A 21,150-nucleotide genomic window follows, 5' to 3' on the forward strand; every position below is an offset into this window, starting at 1 on the left:
TTACAAACGAATTTTTTTATGGCAATAAAGTTTTCTCTTGCACTGATATATATTTCAGGAAACAAAGATATAGGAGTATAGTTTTCTCTAAAGAAAACAACTTTAGAGCTATGAATAGGAAAAAGGAAAATGGCTACAAAGTTAGCCACTGTGGAGCATTTTCCTATATCCCAAGAGCTTGAGAAGACTAGAAAAGTAATTAACAAACTGCTTGGAAAAAATTCAATTTTTCCACTCAATTGGCAAGCATTTTGATAATGAGATACAATTATGTGGGGGATTTTGTGAGAAAGGAAAAGGAAAGCAAAGGCGTTTGGTCAATGCCTTCGGAACGGTTGATAAATAAGGTGTGGCCCCACCTATGTGTATCTTCTTCTGATTGTCTTTAGTTTTTTTTTTAAAACTACTGTTATAATAACATGTCATTGTATTGACGTAGCATATATGTAGTTTCTACGCTAATTATGCATTAACAATGAGTTTTTGTTTAAAGCCTTAAATTCCTGAGTAAAGTCTATGCTAATTATCATCCAAATTTTTTTTGAAAAGATTACCTACTGGACAAATATATAGAAATAAGATATTGACCTGTAGAGCCAATTGTATAATTTTTACCATAACTTAGAAGAAATGATCTAACTCTCTTGATCCATGCACCTTAAAGATGATTTTGTACTCTTACACTTTGATAAGTTATATATTTCAATGTGTGAGATGCTACTTAGTACTGTTGATTTATTAGATATTAGTTCTTTGACTAATTTATCACAAGAATTAGAATATTCTCAATTTTGAAATGTTCCATCTTTGCTAATTTGGGTAAGTTTCGTATGGAGAAAAATATTTTGATGAAGATTTTTGTGAGAAGTATTTTACTTAAAATTTTATTTTAATATTATTATTATTTATTTTACAAAATTATATATTACATGACTTGATATACACGTGCGTTTGGAACTAGTTAACATGAAAGAAAGGGCACCAATATGACTAATTAAAACAGTCAAAAGAGTTTACATTTGTGTATATATCAAAGCTATCAAATTAATGACAAAAAAAAAAAAACGTTTAATTAAAATATCTCTTGTTGACTAAACTTCAATGACAAGAGCGTCAAAACTTCATCATTTAAATTATCTGTGCTCTGGAACTTGAATTTGGAACCTGAATTTGATCATCCAGTCTCCAGTTCAAGTTTTGGTGGCACCAACCATTGATGAAATAGCAGCAGCTAGCACCGATTGAAAGCTAGGATCTGATGCTATTGCCTTTGTCAACGTTTCCGTTAGAGCCTGTTGAGAAGAATTCTCCTTCAATTTATTACTACTACTACTACTGTTATTATTCTTTCCAAGAACAGGTTGGTCAAATTGTTTTTGGGCAGGGGATGGTCTTCCAAGATTTGATGAGCCAATGTTTGCGAGGCTCTTGCTATATGGTAATGTAGTAGTACAATCATAATCTACATACCCACTGCCCAAAATTTTGGATAGTGTGTCCGGTTCAGGCGAAGAAAAGTTCAAACTGTTAGAAAGAAATCTTGTATTGGATTGGAAATTGGAAGGGAAGTTGAAACTAGTGAATGATGAAGTAGTTGGGAATGTGGTGAAGTCTAATGTGATGGTGGGAAAAGGATTTGAATTTGAAGGAGGATTGGATAAATAAAGAGGTGTTGTTTTCGAATTATTAGGCAAATTTCTCAAATCTTTATTAGCTGATTGAGAACTTGATGATCCAGAAAGAAGCATTGAAGCAGCAGCTGAAGTAGTGGAGGCCATAGCAGTAGCCTCAATTGGAAGTGAATGGTTATGTGTTCCTTCATAAGTTGTGATTAATACGGACATATCTTCAACACATCGTTGGACTTGTTTTCTCACTGGACACAATGGAGCGACTGAGCATCGATAATATGAACGTGGACATGGATTACCTCTTGATATCTTTTGTCCATATTTCCTCCATTGACAACCATCATTAATCTGTATTACATACACGGGGAAAGGGAAAAGAAGAGTGAGAAATGAACTCACACTTACTACGTTAAAAGATTAAATCATAATTGAATTTTTGTACTTACTGTTGGGTAGTCGCATTTTGTCCGAACAGAGACTCTAGCTCTCTTGACATTGGGCTGGGAAACTTCATCATCACCAGCTCTTTTAACACTTGGTCTGGGCTGTGAAACTTCATTGTCATCTCTTCTCATTGTCCTGTCAACTTCACTAGCTGGCCCTGATTCTCTGGCGTCTACTGTTTTTGTTTCTAAAACCTTATCCGGGCTTGGATCAGTATGGAGCTTCATAGGATCGGATTTAGGTACTTCATTGTTGTAGTCCAGGCCAAGTTTAAGCCCATCACTGGACTGACAAGAATGTCTTCTCTTATCGTCTTTTTTGTACTGTTCATTACGACTAGGACTTCGCCCAAGTCGAAGAGAGACTAGTTCATATTCTTCTTCAGCAACGTTTTCAGTTGTACATGTTGGGCTGACACTCCTCTTATGATCTGGTTGACAAATATTAGAGAAGCGAGTTTGGAGAGAATTGTAATCTTTCCGTATTTGCTCGAGTAACACTCTTAGTCTTGCGTTCTCTAGTCTGAGCTCATTGACTTCTGCTATGGCCGACTTAAATTCATCAGCCTACATTCACAATAGTACAATTCAGTCAAACATCATTTTCCCATTGACGAGCAAGAGGTGGATTATTTCGGCAGTATATAGAACCCGTTTGGCTTAGCTGATTTGGAATAGCTGATAAACATTAGGTGCTAAAAAGCATTTTTAAGTGCTGAAACTGATTTAAAAAATAAGCAGTTACGTGTTTGGACAAAAGTGCTGAAATTAATAATAAGTAGCTGAAGAATTAGGTATACAAAGAGTTTTGTTTTAAAAAGAAGTATTTTAGGGATAGAATAGTAAATATTTTGGTCAAACTTAGAGTGCTTATAAGCTGAAATTTGATAAGTTGGGGGAAACCAACTTATGGCTTTTGGCTTATGTTTGGCTTATAAGCACTTAACTTATAAGCACTTTTAATTTTACCAAACGCGTAGATAAGCCAAAAAGTACTTATAAGCCAATTTGACCAGCTTATAAGCTTAGCCAAACATCCTCGTAGTCTTTTCGTAAGCTTGTTTTTTTTTTTTTCAATTCAACCAAACGTATATTTCATAGAAAATAACTATGCCACATCTCATACAGCTATAACACTAAATCAAAGGCAACTTTCACTGTCTACTGATTGGGAAGAGTATTCAATTTCTTGACCAGTTGGGAAAACACCCTTCAGGGGTGTCATCTAAAGTTTTTACTTTACAACCTCAAGATTCAAACTCGCGTACAAGTTGAGTTGTGATAATAGACGGACACTATTTATGCAAAATTCTGCATACCTTTAATAACAAACTCCATCATTGGTTCATCATCTAATTATGTAAATTGACTCTTAATTTTCTATTGAAAAGTTTGATATAAACCGAAGCATATATTTAAAAAAAAACCATAAACCATGGTAGGTAGCCATTAGGGAGAAAAATCATAGTTGACTCAATCGGATCCCCCCCGATGTAATGCAGGGTAGAGAGGTTTAGACTTTTAACTGCAAGAAATTAAGGTATATCATTATTACCATGAACCTGGAAACTAAGATATAGAGGTCGAATTCCAAGCAAAATAAAATTTGGACTTCAAATATAAATGCACACAGAGAATGAAGAAGAAATCTAATTAACAGAGATTAATTTTACCTTTAAAGAGTTCCCGACTGCTTCTTCTTCATGATTATTGCCTTGATTTCTAGCTACAACCGTTTCTGTGATGGAGTTGTCCAATTTTTTCTCCATAGCTTGAAATTAAAACCTTTTTTGGTTGGTCTCTTTGAACAGTTTTTGAAGGTTTCTTATAGTTGTAGTTATTCCACAAAAGGAGCCCTTTGTCTTCAAACTACTACTATTATTAAATATTTAAATTCACTTGAATCTAAGTCTCCTCCTATCGCCATTCTTACACACAAACGTTCAAGAAAAATATATATATATTTAAAAATTGAGGGCGACCGCCAATCATCTTTTATTTTATATTCATTATTCTATACACACTCTGTTGATGACCTGACGAGTAGAAAGAAAAGAATTAAAAAAGAACAGTTGAAGTTCAAATTCAACGTTTAAGTGACAGACGAGCTTTGAAGACTTTTTGAGGGAAAACGTATTTTTTGGCTGTCTCCAATCTTGATATGATTATTACTATGTTATTTTTTGAAATTGTCTTCTTATTAGTTTAGTAGTAAGTACTTCTTTTGAAGCTTCGTACGAAATGAAGGTCACATGGCAAAAGGGTCAACTCATATCATACAACTTAATTTGCATGGCTGGTGACCAGATAGATCCTTAGGGTCACTCTAAAGAGAGGCAAACTTTTTGTGAGAAACGGATTCGAGATTTTTAAATTTGAAGGGTCCGAGTTTTTTTTTTTTTTTTTACCTTTAAACTATTACACATTTAAATTACTATGATTTATGAGTTGAGAATTCAATATTAGCTGAAATGTTCATTATTTTTGACACACACTGATAAATGATGAAAAGTGCATATTTTTTAGTATATTTGCATGTTAATTCTTGTGTGAGTCGTGGGAGATTACATGGTTTTTGAAGTAAAATACGCTCATTATGTGTTTCTTATGCATAGGAACGAGTTTAGATGATAAATGATCAAAAGATGACAATTCGACACAAAAAGAGAGATGGAAAGAATTGGAAGCTCGTCCAATTTTGTGCGTGCACGAAAACGGACGCGAAAAAGGAGAAAAATGAAGGCACAAAACAGCGAAGCGAAGGCACGGATCGCTTCGCGAACTGAAAAATTACAAAAGCTAAGTCCGCGTCTATGGCTGCGCGGTGCGCGAAGGCAGACGCGCCCTCCAGTTCTCCTATCTGATCTTGGATTGCCTTGGACGGCCCTCCACCCTGTCTAGGTCATATAAATACATCCTAAAATATAACTTTGGAGGAGGAAACACTATTTTAGGGTTACACAATACCTTTGGAGCCAAGAATATACTAGGAGCAAGGAGGAAGATTCAACCACGTATTTTTCCTTTCTTCTTCCTGTTTTCTATTGTTAGTTATAAATTTTAGGCCTAATACATACGGAGACACCTAAAGTTGGCACAATCTTTCACTTAGACACTTAAACTAGGCCTCTTTCCAATTAGACACGTTTCTTAGGCAATTCTCATACCAATTAGACACGTTTTTTGCTGGCTTATTAATTAACCAAGCACGTGTTCTGCAATCTCCGTCTACATGGCAAAAGTAACCATTAAAAATCGTGCCACATCATTTTTTGTCCACCTCACTGTCCACCTCAGCTATATAGTGTTATTTCCACTAAAATTCAGCTCCGGCAACATGGTTAGAGGCACTTCTTGAATCCGATACCGAAAACGAAGTGGTTCTTAACCCTTCTTCTCCCATTTTACACTCACCCAACAAACCACCACCCCACCCATCAACTACTCAGCAGCATCTTACGGAGCTTGTTAAGCCGAAAACTAGGTTCACCGGCGATCCGGGTCTGTTTGAATCCGCCGGTAGTAGTAATTTTCTCCGGCAGCAGAGTTCGCCGGCGGAGTTTCTTTCACATATTAACTTAGATGGTTACTTCTCAGGGGTAGCCATTGGAGGGGAGCAAAGAAGCTGTCGTAGGTGGCAACGGGTCAAACTCAAAGAGATAGATAGTGAGATAATAAAAGGGGGAAAAAAGAATAGTTGGCGAACCCTTTAGATTTAAGTGTGAAAACAAGAAAAATGAATAAAAGAAAAGTTTCATATGGAAAAATGAAAGGGGAAAAAAACAAATGTACTATACGATAGTGGGGGAGCTGATATGGTGGGAAAATGAAGAAGATGATGGAACGCAGTTTGGGGTTGGGGGGGGGGATGGGGGATTTAGTGAAAATAGGGTTTTTTGTGGTCAAATATATTTTTAATATTTAATTAATTGGAAAATGCCATGTTTATTTCATTCACGCGCTCAAGGAGACTAAGAAATACTTTCTTTTCCATGTCATAGTTTTGTGTTTAATTGGTACAGTTTGAAATGAATTCTTATGTCTAATTGGAAAGAGGACTAATTTAAGTGTCTAAGTGAAAGATTGTGCCAACTTTAGGTGTCTCCGTATGTATTACGCCTAAATTTTAGTATTGTATTTTCACATACTATTATGAGTAGCTAATTTATTATTTAGGGTTTGATGGAACCTTTTGGAGGATGAATTTTGTTAAGTTTGAATATAATTTAACTTTTGAATTTCTTTACTTGTTTAACTACGTGCTTATTTCTGTTGATTGAATGGTCATCAATTGGCTGTACCTATTTATTATGTATTTCTTGGGAAAGAATACATATTTAGGTAGTTGTTGAACAACGTCACTCCTAACGTATATGAAGAATCAATACGGCAGGTTTAAAGGTGGGTTTAGGAATAACAAAGTCTTGACGTGGTCATAGTGAGCGGTAAGATTATGCCAGCTAGCGTAGTTCGGGAGAATATGTCTAGTAAATTATGGTAGTTGCTCGGGAGAGAATTACGACACCTGAAGTGCTCACGATCAGTAGAGAATAATTAGGAGAAATTATAGGAGATGTAGCGGGAAGGATTCCGACAATTGAAAAAATTATAACTCTAGACCTCCTTAATCTTGTCTCCAACCCTTAGTATCTTTAGTTGTTAATTTACTATTTAAATTTGTTAGTTAATTATTTAGACATAAGAATCTTAATATTTATAACTTAGGAATTATTCAAGATTGTCTTCTTGGTGATAGTGAACAGTTGTAGTTAAACCTTAGTTCTCTATGAGATTCGACTCCGGACTTTTAGATCGGATTATATTTGCAGCGACCGCTTATCCTTTTTAGGACTAGAATTGGATGTGATCAAATTTTGGTGCCGTTGCTGGGGAACTAATGATGTAGCTGTAGGTGTACATATTGCTAGGTTGCAAGTTTGAACTTTTATTTTTGTTTTCTTGTTTTTGATTTTTTTATTTTTGTTTTACTTGTTAAATTTAGAAACATGGCATCTTGGAATTATGAGAGTTTCGATGTTGGTAATTCTACTTTTGATCCTCCTTATGCATATTGTGGAGGAAATCACCCATGGCAAAATTATCAAAATATTCCCGAAAGGGAGTTATATGCACCAACTCAATCTTATGTGTGGAATGTGTGTGATATGTGATAAGTAGGGATTTTGACTACTTATTTGCACTCTTTTAATTACTCGCGCTTTAGCTCAAAATTGCTTAAAGGTATTCCCGAAAACTAATGAAATGTGCTTGCTTGCAGGAGTGTTAGAAATTAGAATATCAGCTAAAGAGATGGAAATCAACTAAAGAAGGAGCAATTTTGGATAAGGACAAAAACAAGGCCAAAAGGGCACTTTGTGGACCGCACAATATTGAATGCGGCCGCAGATCATGAATATAGCCTCTGACAAGGAATGCTATGCAAAGTGCGGACCACACAATTCTGGTGCGGCTGCAAAAGACAAAGTTCAGAGAGATAGGATTTTAAGGTCAAGAAGAAATGCGAACCGCACCATTTTTGTACGGCCATAATCAAGAGCGTGGCCGCACTCAAACGTAGAAGTCCCACAATGCCAAAGCCCAAGTTCAAGGAGTGCGGACCGCACTATAATTTTGTGGTCGTAGAAGCAAGAGTGCGGCCGTACTTATAAATGTGTGGTTCGCAGAAGTTGAAGGAGTGTGGCCGCAACCCAGAATTGTGCGGCCGTAGAACTGGAACCTATCAAGCCAAGTCTCATTGTATGGACTGCACACAAAATTATGTGGCCGCACAACCTCTGCAGGGGCAATTTTGTCAGATATTTTCAGCTTAGTATAAATAGAATTTTTTGTCATTTTTAGGTGAAGTTTTGTAAGTTGGGAGCACCTGAGCCATTTTTGTTTACTGTATTGGGTAACATTGTTCTAGATTAGCTTCTAAACATTAGATTTTTTTTCCTTAATCAAGTATTATGAATTATATCTTAGTTTCTTCTTTTATTTCTGCATTTTCCTTGAGTAGCTAAATTTCTAGCTAGGGTTGTGACCCAACCCTAGTATGGGTATTTAATGGGTGTTTGATATAGGACTTGTTTGTGATTGGGTTAGTGATATTTAGCCTAGTTCTTGCTTGAAATTAAGAAATAATGGTTGCAAATATTGATTCATGCCTAATTGTCTTAGTCTCTACTTGAGAAAGAGAGACTAATTCTAGGAAAACTTGGCTAACATGGAATTGGGTGAACTCAAGATATTGATAGCCCCGATTAAAGGGTTGAATCTAGAGATAGTAAGACACGAATTGAGCATTTATCACTTGTTTTGTGCAACACACATTTGGACTTGAGAGAGCCAAATTGGGCAAAATCATTCTAACTACCGAGAGGTATTGAGTGGGTAATTGCGTGTGATTCCTATATTACAATACCGACCAATCAAACTTGCCCTAGAGTTTACAATCCATTAGGTAACCACCTAGGTGGAAGTCACACCCCTAGGTTTTTTATCAGCGTGAATAACAACAACACCAAAAATATTGTCTCTTAGCTTTTATTTGCATACATTAGCATAATCATTAGAAGTAAAAAGAAACAACCAAATATGTAGAAGTTCAATCTTGGGCACATCATACACCTAGTCTAAATATATACCTAATCCCATATCTAACTCCCTGTGGATTCGACCCCGACTTGTGTTGGGTTTTTATTATTGCTTCGACCGCCTCACAACCTATATTTGTGGTGTGAGTTTAGGCGACACCAATTTTTGGCGTCATTGTCGGGGAGTTAAATGGATTTAGCTATATATCTAGGTTTTTGTGTGATTTGTCTTCTTTTCCTTCCGAGTCACTAACTTTGTTTTTGAATTGATTATAGGTACGAGAATGGCTCTCAACAACGAGTGTATTGGGAATATGCCATTGGGGGAGGAACTGAATGATGATCAAGGAGATGAGGTTCTTTCCAAACTTCAAGCAAATAGGCGAGGCCGACCACCTCATGATAATGTTCTCGTCCCTCCCCTACCTCTACCAAGAGTGGCAGGTCACCGGGTGTTTCCGAATGAGGGTTATGCAAGTGCTATAGTCCCGCCCTGCATTAGGGCGGGCAACTTCCAAATCACCAATGTGATTCTTACACTACTTGAGCAATAAGGATTCTTCACCGGGGCTCCGAGTCAAAATGCTTACAAGCATATCAAAGGGTTCATCGATACTTGTTGGGGGAGCAAGCAAACCAATGTCTCCAAGGACGCACTGCGGTTGAGGCTATTTCCCTTTTCTCTACGGGGAAAAACATTGGATTGGTTAGAGAGATTGCCCAATCATTCCATCCATACATGGGATGAGTTAGCGGAAAAATTCATTGCCAAATTCTTCTCTCTGGGGCATATGGCTACACTTTGGGATGAGATTCTTGCGTTCAAGCAAAAGCCCAATGAGCCATTGCACAAGATTTGAGAAATATATCGTACCATGGTTAAAGAATGCCCGAGTAATGATATGACCGAGGTCATGATCCAATAAATCTTCTACATGGGGGTTAACACAACAAATCAATGTGTGGTAAATCAACTCGTCAGTGGGAACTTCATGAATACGCCTTATGCCGAAGCTTGTGTAATTTTGGATGAGATGGTGGATACCTCATCGGCATGGCAAAGAAGAGCCAATGTTTCTCAAGGCGACCCAAATATCATTCACCTACACAAGGAACTACATGATCATGGGCAAGCTATTGCCAAGTTGACAACTACAATGAATCAATTGGCCAAAGCTCAGCTTCAACAAGTTCAAGCGCCGAAACAAGTGAATGCGATTGAAGGTGTCAATATGATGATAAACAAGAGACGACAAGAATGTCAACAAATGCAATTCCATCCGGATCAATTCGTGCAAGATGATAGTGGGTATGACCAAGGTGATTCGTTCAATGGGCAAGAGGAAGAAGTGCAATATGTCAACAATTATCAAGGACAAAAAAATAATGCTCAAGGACAAAATCAACAACAATGGAGGTCACAAGGCAATCAAGGAAATTGGAACAATCAAGGCCACCAAAAAAATTGGAGTGGTAGTAACAATAATCAAGGCAATTGGAATAATCAAGGTAACCAAGGCAATTGGGGAGGCAATAATCAAGGCAATAGGGATGGAAAAAATTAAACCAATTGGGGAGGAAACATCAAAGAGGGTAGAACAATAACAACAACCAGGGGTCGGGTTTTCAAAGGCTCCCAATGTTCCAACAACCGAGCAATCCACCTCTCTATACTTCTCAAGGTCTGAGCTCTTCTAACAATGAAATGGGTAGAATTGAGAACATGTTTAAACAGATGATGGAGAAGAATGCCGACTCCGATGCTCAACTAGCCTCTCACAACACTTCTATTCGCAATTTGGAAGTTCAATTAGGACAAATCTCACAAGCTTTGAACACTCGTCCTAAGGGGGCACTACCAAGTGATACGGTGGTGAACCCAAAGGGTGGGAATAATACGGGACATGCTATAGTCGTGACTAAACGAAGTGGAAAAGGTGGAGATGCAACCACCTCAAATCAAAGAAGAAATGTGGATGAAGATGTTGTGGTTCAATAAGATGAATTTCCAAGCAATGTGGTTCAAGCTAATTAAGAAGTGAGAATTGATATTGATGAAAATGTGGAGAAGACGCAAGAAGAAGTGAACCCGTCTAGGGAACATGTGATTGACATGCCAGAATAGGTAGTGCCAAAGGCTAATGGTGACAAAGAAAAGATCAATGAATTGTGAGACTATCAAGATTACACATCAAGTGAGTGCTATTGTGCACTCAATGGCTCCGAAATTGGAAGATCCTGGCGCTTTCACAATTTCTTGCACTATTGGGAGTGCCGACTTTGCCAAAGCTTTATGTGACCTTGGGGCGAGTGTCAACTTGATGCCCTACTCAGTGTCCAAAACGTTGGGAATTGGTCAACCAAGACCCACATCCATGAGGTTGAAAATGGCGGATCGTACAATGAAGAGGCCATTGGGTATTTTGATGATCTGTTAGTTCGTGTTGACAAGTTCATCCTCCCGACAGACTTTGTGATTCTTGATTGTGAAGTGGACTATGAGGTGCCTAACATTTTGGGTAGACCTTTTCTCGCTGCAGGGAATGCTCTTGTTGATGTGAAAGCCGGTGAGCTCACTTTTCGGGTGGGTGACAAAAAGGTAGTCTTCCATGTGTGCAAATCTATGAGGCAACCGAATAGCAATAAAGTTTGTTTGTTCGTGGATTTGGTAACAGATGTGATTATTGATGATGCTAGTGCTACAATGAATGTTGAGGATAATTTGGAAGTCGTTTTGCTCAATCTTAATGATTATGAGGAGAAAGAAGGCTATGCGGAGTGTGTGAGTGCATTTCAAGGGATGGCGTTGTACACTTATGAGCCCCGCAAGCTATCTTTGGATCTTGAAAATCGAAAGACTCCTCCAACAAAGCCCTCAATCGAGGAGCCTCCTACTTTGGAGTTAAATCTATTGCCTCCGCATCTCAAGTATGAATTCCTTGGCCCTTCTTCTACTTTACCGGTTATCCTTTCTTCTTGTTTAACTAACATGCAGGCAGAGTCCATATTGGAGGTGCTACAAAGGAGGAAAAGAGCAATTAGATGGACATTGGCTGATATCCGAGGCATAAGCCCCGCCTTTTGCATGCACAAGATTATTTTGGAGGAGGGTGCCAAACCCTCCGTTGAACATCAAAGGAGGCTAAATAAAGCAATGTAAGAGGTGGTCAAGAAGGATATAATCAAGTGATTAGATGCCAGGTTTGTTTACCCCATTTTTGATAGCTCGTGGAACTTTCAAGTGCAATGTGTCCCAAAGAAAGGGGGCATGACTGTGATAACAAATGACAAGAATAAATTGATACCCACAAGAACTGTCACCCGGTGGAGAGTGTGCATGGACTATAGGATGCTCAACAAAGTCACTCAAAAAGATCATTCCCCCCTTCCATATTAGTTGTATATCTCGTAAAGTTTTCGAACTATATATGTTTTGAAAGTATTGTATTTATTTACGTACCAAGCCGTACATGTTTATGTGCTTTTGAGTTTTGACTTCATGTCAGATTATGTCAAGGTTCTCTGTAATAAGATCAATAAGTTCATTGAATAATATTGTAGTTTCCGTTTCCAAGAGATACTTCTGATTTTCAACGTTTTTTGTTTTTTTACTTTGATCAAATGCTTGATAGGTTGGCCGGACGTGCTTTTTATTGCTTCCTTGATGGATACTCTGGCTACAATCAAATCCTTATTGCTCCTGAGGACTAAGAGAAGACTACTTTCACTTGCCCCTATGGTACTTTCGCATTCTCGCGGATGCCATTTAGTTTGTGTAATGTACCAGCTACATTTCAACGGTGTATGATAGCTATTTTCACCGACATGGTGGAGGATATTCTTGAGGTCTTCATGGATGATTTCTCTGTGGTTGGGAATTCTTTTGAAGATTGCTTGAACAATTTGGATAGGGTTTTGGCTAGATGTGATGAAACAAATTTGGTGTTGAATTGGGAGAAATGTCACTTCATGGTCGAGGAAGGCATTGTCCTCGGCCACAAAATTTCAAAGCATGGTATTGAGGTCGACAAGTCCAAATTTGAGGTGATCTCCAAACTCCCTCCCCTGCATCCGTGAAGGGAGTTGGGAGCTTCTTGAGTCATGCTGGGTTCAATGTCGATTCATCAAGGACTTTTCCAAGGTGGTAAACCCTTTGTGTAAACTTTTGGAGAAGGATGCCAAGTTCCATTTCAATGAAGATTGCATGAAGACATTCGAGTTGCTTAAGTTCAAGTTGACTACTACTCCTATTATTACCTCACCAGATTGGAGCTTACATTTTGAGCTCATGTGTGACGCTAGTGATGTGGCGGTTGGAGCAATTTTGGGGCAACATATCAACAAAATCTTCCATCCGGTCTACTATGCTATCAAGACCATGAATGATGCCCAAGTCAATTACACACTGACCGAAAAGGAGATACTTGCTATTGTTTTTGCTATGGAGAAGTCCCGCCCATATTTGATGGGTACAAATGTAATTGTTCACACCAACCATGTGGTGCTTCGGTATTTGATGAGCAAGAAAGATTTTAAGGCAAGGTTGATGCGGTGGGTGCTTCTATTGCAAGAGTTTGATCTAGAGATTCAAGACCGCAAGGGTAGTAAAAACCAAGTGGCGAACCACTTGTCTCGTTTGGAGGAGGAGGGGAAGCCAAATGACGGCCTTGAGATAAATGATTCCTTCCCCGACAAGTAATTGCTAGCCATTTCAATGACCAAGATGCCGTGGTTAGCCGATTTAGCCAATTATCTTGTGAGCGGAATTGTACCGAATGACTTCTCTTTAAACCAAAGGAAGAAGCTCAAATAGGACTGCCTTGACTATTATTGGGATAAGCCATATCTTTTTCGAATATGTACCGATGGGTTGATCCGATGATGTGTGCCGGAGGAAGAACAAATGGGAATTCTTGAGGCTTGCCACTCTTCATCTTATGGTGGTCACCATGATGGAGCGAGAACAGCTACAAAAGTGTTGAGTTGTGGATTCTATTGGCCTACTCTCTACAAGGATGCTAGTGATCTTGTCAAGCATTGTGATGAATGCCAAAGAGCTGGTGGAATCTCAAAGAAGAATGAAATGCCTCTCACCACCATTTTGGAGATAGATATTTTCGATGTGTGGGGTATTGATTTCATGGGACCGTTCATGAGCTCTTGTGGGAACACTTACATTTTGGTAGCTGTGGACTATGTGTCAAAATGGATTGAAGCCGTGTCTTTACCTAACAACGAAGCTCGAAGTGTTGTGGCATTTCTAAAGAAGAACAACTTCACAAGATTCGATACTCCTAAGGCCATTATTAGTGATGGGGGTTCACATTTTTGCAATAAGGATTTTGATACCTTACTCACCAAGTATGGTGTGACTCACAAAGTCTCGACCCCCACCATCCTCAAGCAAGCGGACAAGTTGAAGTCTCCAACCCGGAGATCAAGAGTATTTTGTCAAAGACTGTGAATGCCAACCGAATGCATTGGTCAATAAAACTTGATGATGCTCTTTAGGATTATAGTACAACCTACAAAACACCGATTGGGATGTCTCCATATTGATTGGTATTTGGGAAGGCGTGTCATCTTCCGATGGAACTTGAGCATATGGCCATGTAGGCTTTTTGAAGAAGTTGAACCTTGAGTGGGATGTCGCCGCAAACCTAAGAGTGACACAATTGAATGAGCTTGATGAATTCCGGTATAATGCCTACACAAGTTCTTCCCTATATAAGGAGAAGATGAAGTACCTCCATGACAAGTACATCCACAACAAGGAGTTTAAAGAAGGTGATCTTGTGCTATTGTTCAATTCCCGGTTACGGATGTTTCTAGGAAAGTTGAAGTCAAAATGGAGTGGCCCCTTTGAAGTGGTGAATGTAACCCCCTTTGGTGCTATCGATTTGAAAAATAAGAACGATGAAGTGCTTAGAGTCAATGAGCACCGGGTTAAACATTATTGTGTCAAATGATTGGTAATCTCCATCATGCCGTGACGTTAAATCAGGTGTTTCTTGGGAGGCAACCCATGTGTCTTTTTCTTTTTGTTGTTTTTCTTATTTGGATTAGATATGCTTTGTTTTGTGTTAACTAGTTTTGAAGTGTATGTAGGAATGAGTGTGTATTGCAGGGACTGTGCAAGAAAAATTAGCTAAGTGTCACAAAAGTGCGGACCACACCAGAATTATACGGACCGCACAATCACTCTGCAGCCGCACAATTTTGTGTGTGGTCATACAACTGGAAGATCAAAAGTGCATGCTCTCTGAAGATTGGCCTGTAAAAGTTCATTAACAATTTGCGACTGCACATAAAATTGTGCGGTCCGCACAAATTTTGCGCCCGCACTCACTTTTTGCGGACCGTAGAGCTTCTTCAAAGTTTCAGGTAAAGCGTGCGGACCACACTCAAATTGTGCAGCCGCACTCAGGTAAGTTCTGGACCTGACTTGGTCAAAGTATAAAAAGGGCTTTTCAACACTATTCACACTTTACGATCTCTGAACTCCCAAGCCCGAAGCAAACACAGTGCATATCTTGTTAGTTCTAAATCTTCCCTCATTTCATCAAGTTAGATTCTCACTTGTATAATCCACTACTGGTATGTTCAATCCATGTTAAATTTTTGTTCATTCTTCTTCATTTTTGTTTTTGTTTTCTTTGATTAGTTTAGTTATTTTTAGGTGTAAAAATGTCAAATATGCTTAATATGCGCTTCAAAATCATGTGGGTAGCTTCGTATATGTTTATTAGAGGCTGGGTAGACTTCTAATCTTGTCAATTTGTGCACACCATGTTTAATTTGTGAAAAAATGTAAGAACCCTAAGTGTAGTGCTATCACTGTTTGAATTGTGAGGCCGCACACATTTTTGTGTTGTCCACATAGCTCTTAAATAGGGTAAAATTGGTGCTTGCAATGTGCGGACCGCACTCACAATTATGCGGTCCACAGTGAAATTATGCGGTCCTTAGAAAAATTGTGCAGTCCGCACTGTTGAATGATAAGAGAACCCAGTAGTCTGAACCTGGGGTTGTGCGGTTGTACTTTAAAATTATACAGTCCGCACTTGGAAGACTGCGGCCGCACTCATTTTTGTGCGGTTCGCACTGCCTCTTCTATAGTCTGATTCCTGCAACTATCATGCATATGTGTGCCTTATTTTGAGCTCTAACTGATTCTTATTGCTATTAATTGCAGACAATGATTAGATCACGTGGTCAAGGTGATGCTTCTAAAGGGAGAGGTGAATCCTCCCGAGGCTGAGGCAAAAGTAACCTACCACTAGCCATACAGAGAGCCATAAGCAAGAAAGAAACCGCCAACAAAGTTCCTGAACCCTCTAAGTCCAGTGAGTATCTCCCGTCTTGGGAAGCTTCTGAGGGTAAATCTGTGCAAGCGCTGCCTGATACCCAATATCAACCCAAACAAGTCCCGGGTAAATTCCACTTGAGCGATGAATCCTCTACACCTGCTAGTTCTTCTGAGGGTTCGGAAGAGGGTAGCCAAGATTCTGAGCCCTCTTCCTTACATGCCCCGACTGTACCAGTCAATATAGATGATGATAATGATGTCCCGGATGATGGTAGAGGAGGTGACACTTGAGTGGGCGGCCTTGAGAGGTCGAGGAGGAAAGAGATGTGGGAAGACAGATTCATCAGCTTAACTACTTTCAAAAAATTCAGAGAGTGGTGGCCCCAGAGATCGCTCACACTTGAGCGACCGTTTTTAATGAAGGATTTGGACATTCACAACCCTAATGTCCTTAGACAATTCCGAGAGTGAAAGGGATGGAAATGGTTCACCCACAATGTCATTGATGCAAATGAGCACTTGGTTAAAGAATTTTATGCCAATGTGGCTCATATTAATAAGGGTACCAAGGTAACAAAACTGAGAATCTGAACGACTCATGTGCTCTGAATGCCTATGTGGTCTTTGAAGAAGTCGAGGCGGTCTAATATTTGGAAAAGTTGGCTATGGGTGATGCAGCTCACCTGTGGCTAGCTGAGATTTTGGCTGCTCGAGGATCACCATCTCCGGGGGTTCCCATAGTTCGAGCCACCCTAAATTTTGAAGCCAAAGGGTGGTAGACCTTCGTGTGTAGCCGTATTGATATGTGCTTAAATGATAACAACCTCCCAATTCCCCGAGCAGTTCTGGTGGCTTCGATTATGGCTGGGTACCCGATCAATGTTGGTTCCATCATGTCCACCAACATCACTTCAATTGTCTATAAAGATGAGAGATTATACCCATACCTGAACTTCCTCACAGAGTATTTCAATGATCAAAAGGTGGATCCTAGGCAATATGATACAAAAGTAAAGGCCAAGAAGCCTTTCTTATGGTACGACCTACAGGGTGCTGACAACCCGAAGTTCAAGGGTAAGGCAACTACCTCCGCTGGCTAGTCTGAGGAGCCAACAATAATAGTTACTTATTCAGCTGCTGAGCCTTCCACAGATGACATGCCTTCTACAGCAGCCGGTCTTTCCACTAGGACAACAGCCATGCCACCACCTTCTTCTTCTAGACCATCAGCTCTATTATCAGTGCTAGCCTCATCCACTTATCCACAGACTGCACTGTGAGTCTCCTAGACATTGGTGAGTCGCAACAACTAAATGCAGGCAACTACTTCAAAGCTGTCTGACACATCAAATACTGTAGCAGCACAATCTTCTGCCTCAACAGCACCAAGGTACCTCCGTTAGTGGAGGAAACATTGAAGAAGATTCTAAAAAACCAGAAGACCATTATTGAGACTCTGGTGGTGCATGGGGAGGTCACTGAGGAGTGGGGAAGCAAACGAAGAAGATGCGGAAGTCTCAGGCATCGAAGAAGTCAGTGGGGAGGTTGAGAAAAGATATATCCAAGATTGCATCTGCTGGTGATCTACCGCTGGATTTACTTATGGAGACAGCACCTTCAGTCCCAGTAACACAGGCGGCACCAGTAGTACCCGAGGCATCAGAGGTAGCAACCGGCCAGTCTGAGGAGTCGGACGCTACTGCCCACACTGCTAAGGAGATGCTCCAGATGCTCAGCAACCCTATTGTCCCTCAGCCAGTTGATGATATGATACAGTTAGAGAAGACCGAGGGTGCTGCGGATGCCATGCAGACTGAGACCACATAGGGAGTTCTCTTAACTCTCTACCTTTCCTTGTTCTTATTTTTTTGGTTAAGTATTGGGACAATGCTTATTTTTATTCGGGGGGGGGGGTGGTGGTCTATTTTGATTGATTTGACATTGACATTGGCCTGTAATCACTCTTAAATTATTTTTCTTTTATCTTTATTTTCTCTTTGGTATGTATATATTCTTCCCTTTCATTTGATGTATATATTTAGTTTCCTTATGTATATATTTACTTTCTGTAGTTTATTTCATAGCTTCTTTAGTTTGTCTTTCTTGGTAGTATAACTTCTTATTTACTTTAGTATTTTCTTTTGGATTTGTTAGCTTCTTTTTTGCGTTTTGAGTGAACAATAAGCCTTTGGTTTTCTTAATGATACAGTTCTTTCCCAATGTGGGTTTGGTGTGAACCAGGTGACTCTTCCCAAAGATGGATGGTATGACAACCTTCTTAAGGGATTGAATCCGTTTTCTTTTATGTTTACGCAAAAATAGTAGTATTGAATAAAAGGGTCTCAAGCATGTTTCACTTAGTACCAACACATTTACCTACGACCTTATGGTTAAAAATAAGTGGTTGAAAGAAAATAGCTCTAGTTGTGACCTTTTGACTCTTGTGTTGACTAAAACAGTCATCGAGTGGTTCAGTCGAACCATTTATGATTCTAAATCTTAACTAGGGTTGTTATGGGACCTTGACTCCTCTCTCTTTAACAATCTAGCACTGTGAGAGGTGAGGTATTGAATTACAAGTCCAAGTACCCGTGCTAATAGTCTAGAACTTACCCCCGACTATTTTTCTAGGCGAAATTCTATGTGTAGCTTGGCTTGAGAAATGATCGTAGGCTCTCCTTGATCCAATTTGAAATTTGAAATTTAAAATCTTCCATAGCCTACCAAAGTGACATCCCTAGTCAACCCATTTGAGCCTAAGCCCGTTTTCTTTCAATAACCACGTTACAAACCTTAATCTATTTTGTATTGACCCTCTCTTGGAACCCGATCGTTCCTTAGCATTCTTGAGAAATAGTTGGCAAAAACAAAAGTTTGGGGGAGAGAAGAGGAGTTTAAAAGTGATATAAAGGTACAGAAAGGAGAAATAAATGAAGAAAAGAAAAGGCAAAGAAAAGAAAGAAAGAACAAAAAGAAGCCAAAAGAAAGTGAATAAAGTGAAGAATTGAAGGGATTCAAAGAAAAGCAAGAATGAAAGGGCATGGAATAAATAAAGAAGGAGAAAAATGATTATCATGACCAAGAAAGAGTGATATTGCGGCTCTCTAGTTCCCCCGAGAAAAAAGAAAATGACTGAAAGAGTCGATAAAGTATGAGCCAAAAAAAAGAGAAAATGGAGTGCTTAAGGAAAGATGAAACTATTCTATTCCAACAAGTCCTACCTTGGTCCAAAAGCCTTCATTACATCCCGAAAAAGCTCTACATGATTTCAAGTTGCGTTAGCTTACATTACTGGTGATTTACAAAAGGGGAAAGCTTATGGTACTTAGAGTTGGACTTGTGACATTCTTTTGAGAGAGATGAACGAACTTTTCACAATCCTTGCATCGAGTGTGGCATTCGAAAGTGAGATATGCTAGTGGAGAGTAAAGGAGTAGGAGTTTGGGATCCACAATGACCTACACAATAGAGAGAGAATCCTTGATTAATAGAGTTAACTCTTGATGCTTTAGTGTCACATTAGAACTATTATACTCAAAAAGTCAAATCATTGCATTGTTGATAATTCATACGTGTTGTGGGTAATTATTGGTCCCAATTGATGTGTGTTTAATTCAATCTAGGTCAGATGAAATAGCTCTTTTACTGTGGAGGTGTGATTTACCTTATTTGCTTGAGGACAAGCAAAAGCTTATGTTTGGGGAGTTGATAAGTAGGGATTTTGACTACTTATTTGCACTCTTTTACTCGCGCTTTAGCTCAAAATTGCTTAAAGGTATTTCCGAAAACTAATGAAATGTGCTTTCTTGTAGGAGTGTTAGAATATGAGCCAAAGAGATGGAAATCAACTCAAGAAGGAGTAATCTTGGATAAGGACAAAAACAAGGCTAAAAGGGCACTGTGCGAACCGCACAATATTGAGTGCGGCCGCAGATCATGAAGATAGCCTCTGATAAGGAATGTTATGCAAAGTGCGGACTGCACAATTCTGGTGCGGCTACAGAAGACAAAATGTAGAGAGATGAGATTTAAGGTCAAGAAGAAATGCGGACCGCACCATTTTTGTGCGGCTGCATAATCAAGAGCGCGGCCGCACTCAGAAATGTGCATTCCGCAGAAGTCCCACGATGCCAAATCCCAAGTTCAAGGAGTGCGGACCGCACTATAATTGTGCGGCCGCAGAAGCAAGAGTGCGGCCACACTCATAAATGTACGGTCCGCAGAAGTTGAAGGAGTGCGGTCGCAACCCAGAATTGTGCAGCCGTAGAACAGGAACCTGTCAAGGCAAGTCTCATTGTGCGGACCGCACAACCTCTGCAGGGGCAATTTTGTCAGATATTTTCAACTTAGTATAAATAGAACTTTTTATCATTTTTGGGTGAAGTTTTGTAAGTTGGGAGCACCTGAGCCATTTTTGTTTACTGTATTGGGTAACATTATTCTAGATTAGCTTCTAAACATTAGATTTTCTTTCCTTAATCAAGTATTATTAATTCTATCTAAGTTTTTTCTTTAATTTCTACATTTTCCTGAGTAGCTAAATTTGTAGCTAGGGTTGTGACCCAACCCTAGTGTGAGTATTTAATGGGTGTTTGAATTATGGCTTGTTTGTGATTGGGTTAGTGATATTTAGCCTAGTTCTTGCTTGAAATTAAGAATTAATGGTTGCAAACATTGATTCATGCCTAATTGACTTAGTCTCTGCTTGAGAAAGAGAGACTAAATCTAGCAAAACTTGGCTAACAAGGAATTGGGGTGAACTCAAGAAATTGATAGCCCCAATTAAAGGGTTGAATCTAGAGATAGTAAGACCCGACTTGAGCATTTATCACTTGTTTTGTGCAATACCCATTTGGACTTGATAGATCCAAATTGGGCAAAATCACTCTAACTACCGTGATGTATTGAGTGGGTAATTGCGTGCGATTGCTATATTACAACCCCGACCAATCAATCTTGCCCTAGAGTTTACAACCCCATTAGGTAACCACTTAGGTGGAAGTCACGACCCTAGATCTTTTATCAACTTGTAAAACAACAACACCAAAAATATTGTCTCTTAGCTTTTCATTTGCAAACATTAGCATAATCATTAAAAGTAGAAAGAAACAACCAAATATGTGAAAGTGCAATCTTGGGCACATCATATACCTAGTATAGATATATACCTA

General features: G+C 39.1%; 1 protein-coding gene across 1 annotated transcript; it reads right to left on the reverse strand.

The window, feature by feature from the left end:
• Window positions 1–961: 961 nt before the first annotated feature.
• Window positions 962–3,978, reverse strand: LOC104225356 (probable WRKY transcription factor 72). The gene is made up of 3 exons (XM_009777128.2): window positions 3,748–3,978; window positions 2,078–2,641; window positions 962–1,979 (listed from the first exon to the last, which is right to left on the reverse strand). Exons 1-3 carry the CDS (start codon window positions 3,841–3,843, stop codon window positions 1,191–1,193), a joined length of 1,449 nt encoding a protein of 482 aa, XP_009775430.1. The 5' UTR covers window positions 3,844–3,978; the 3' UTR covers window positions 962–1,190.
• Between the last annotated feature and the right edge of the window lie 17,172 nt (window positions 3,979–21,150).

This window comes from Nicotiana sylvestris, chromosome 2 (assembly GCF_000393655.2).
Source record: "Nicotiana sylvestris chromosome 2, ASM39365v2, whole genome shotgun sequence".
Lineage (NCBI taxonomy): Eukaryota > Viridiplantae > Streptophyta > Magnoliopsida > Solanales > Solanaceae > Nicotiana > Nicotiana sylvestris.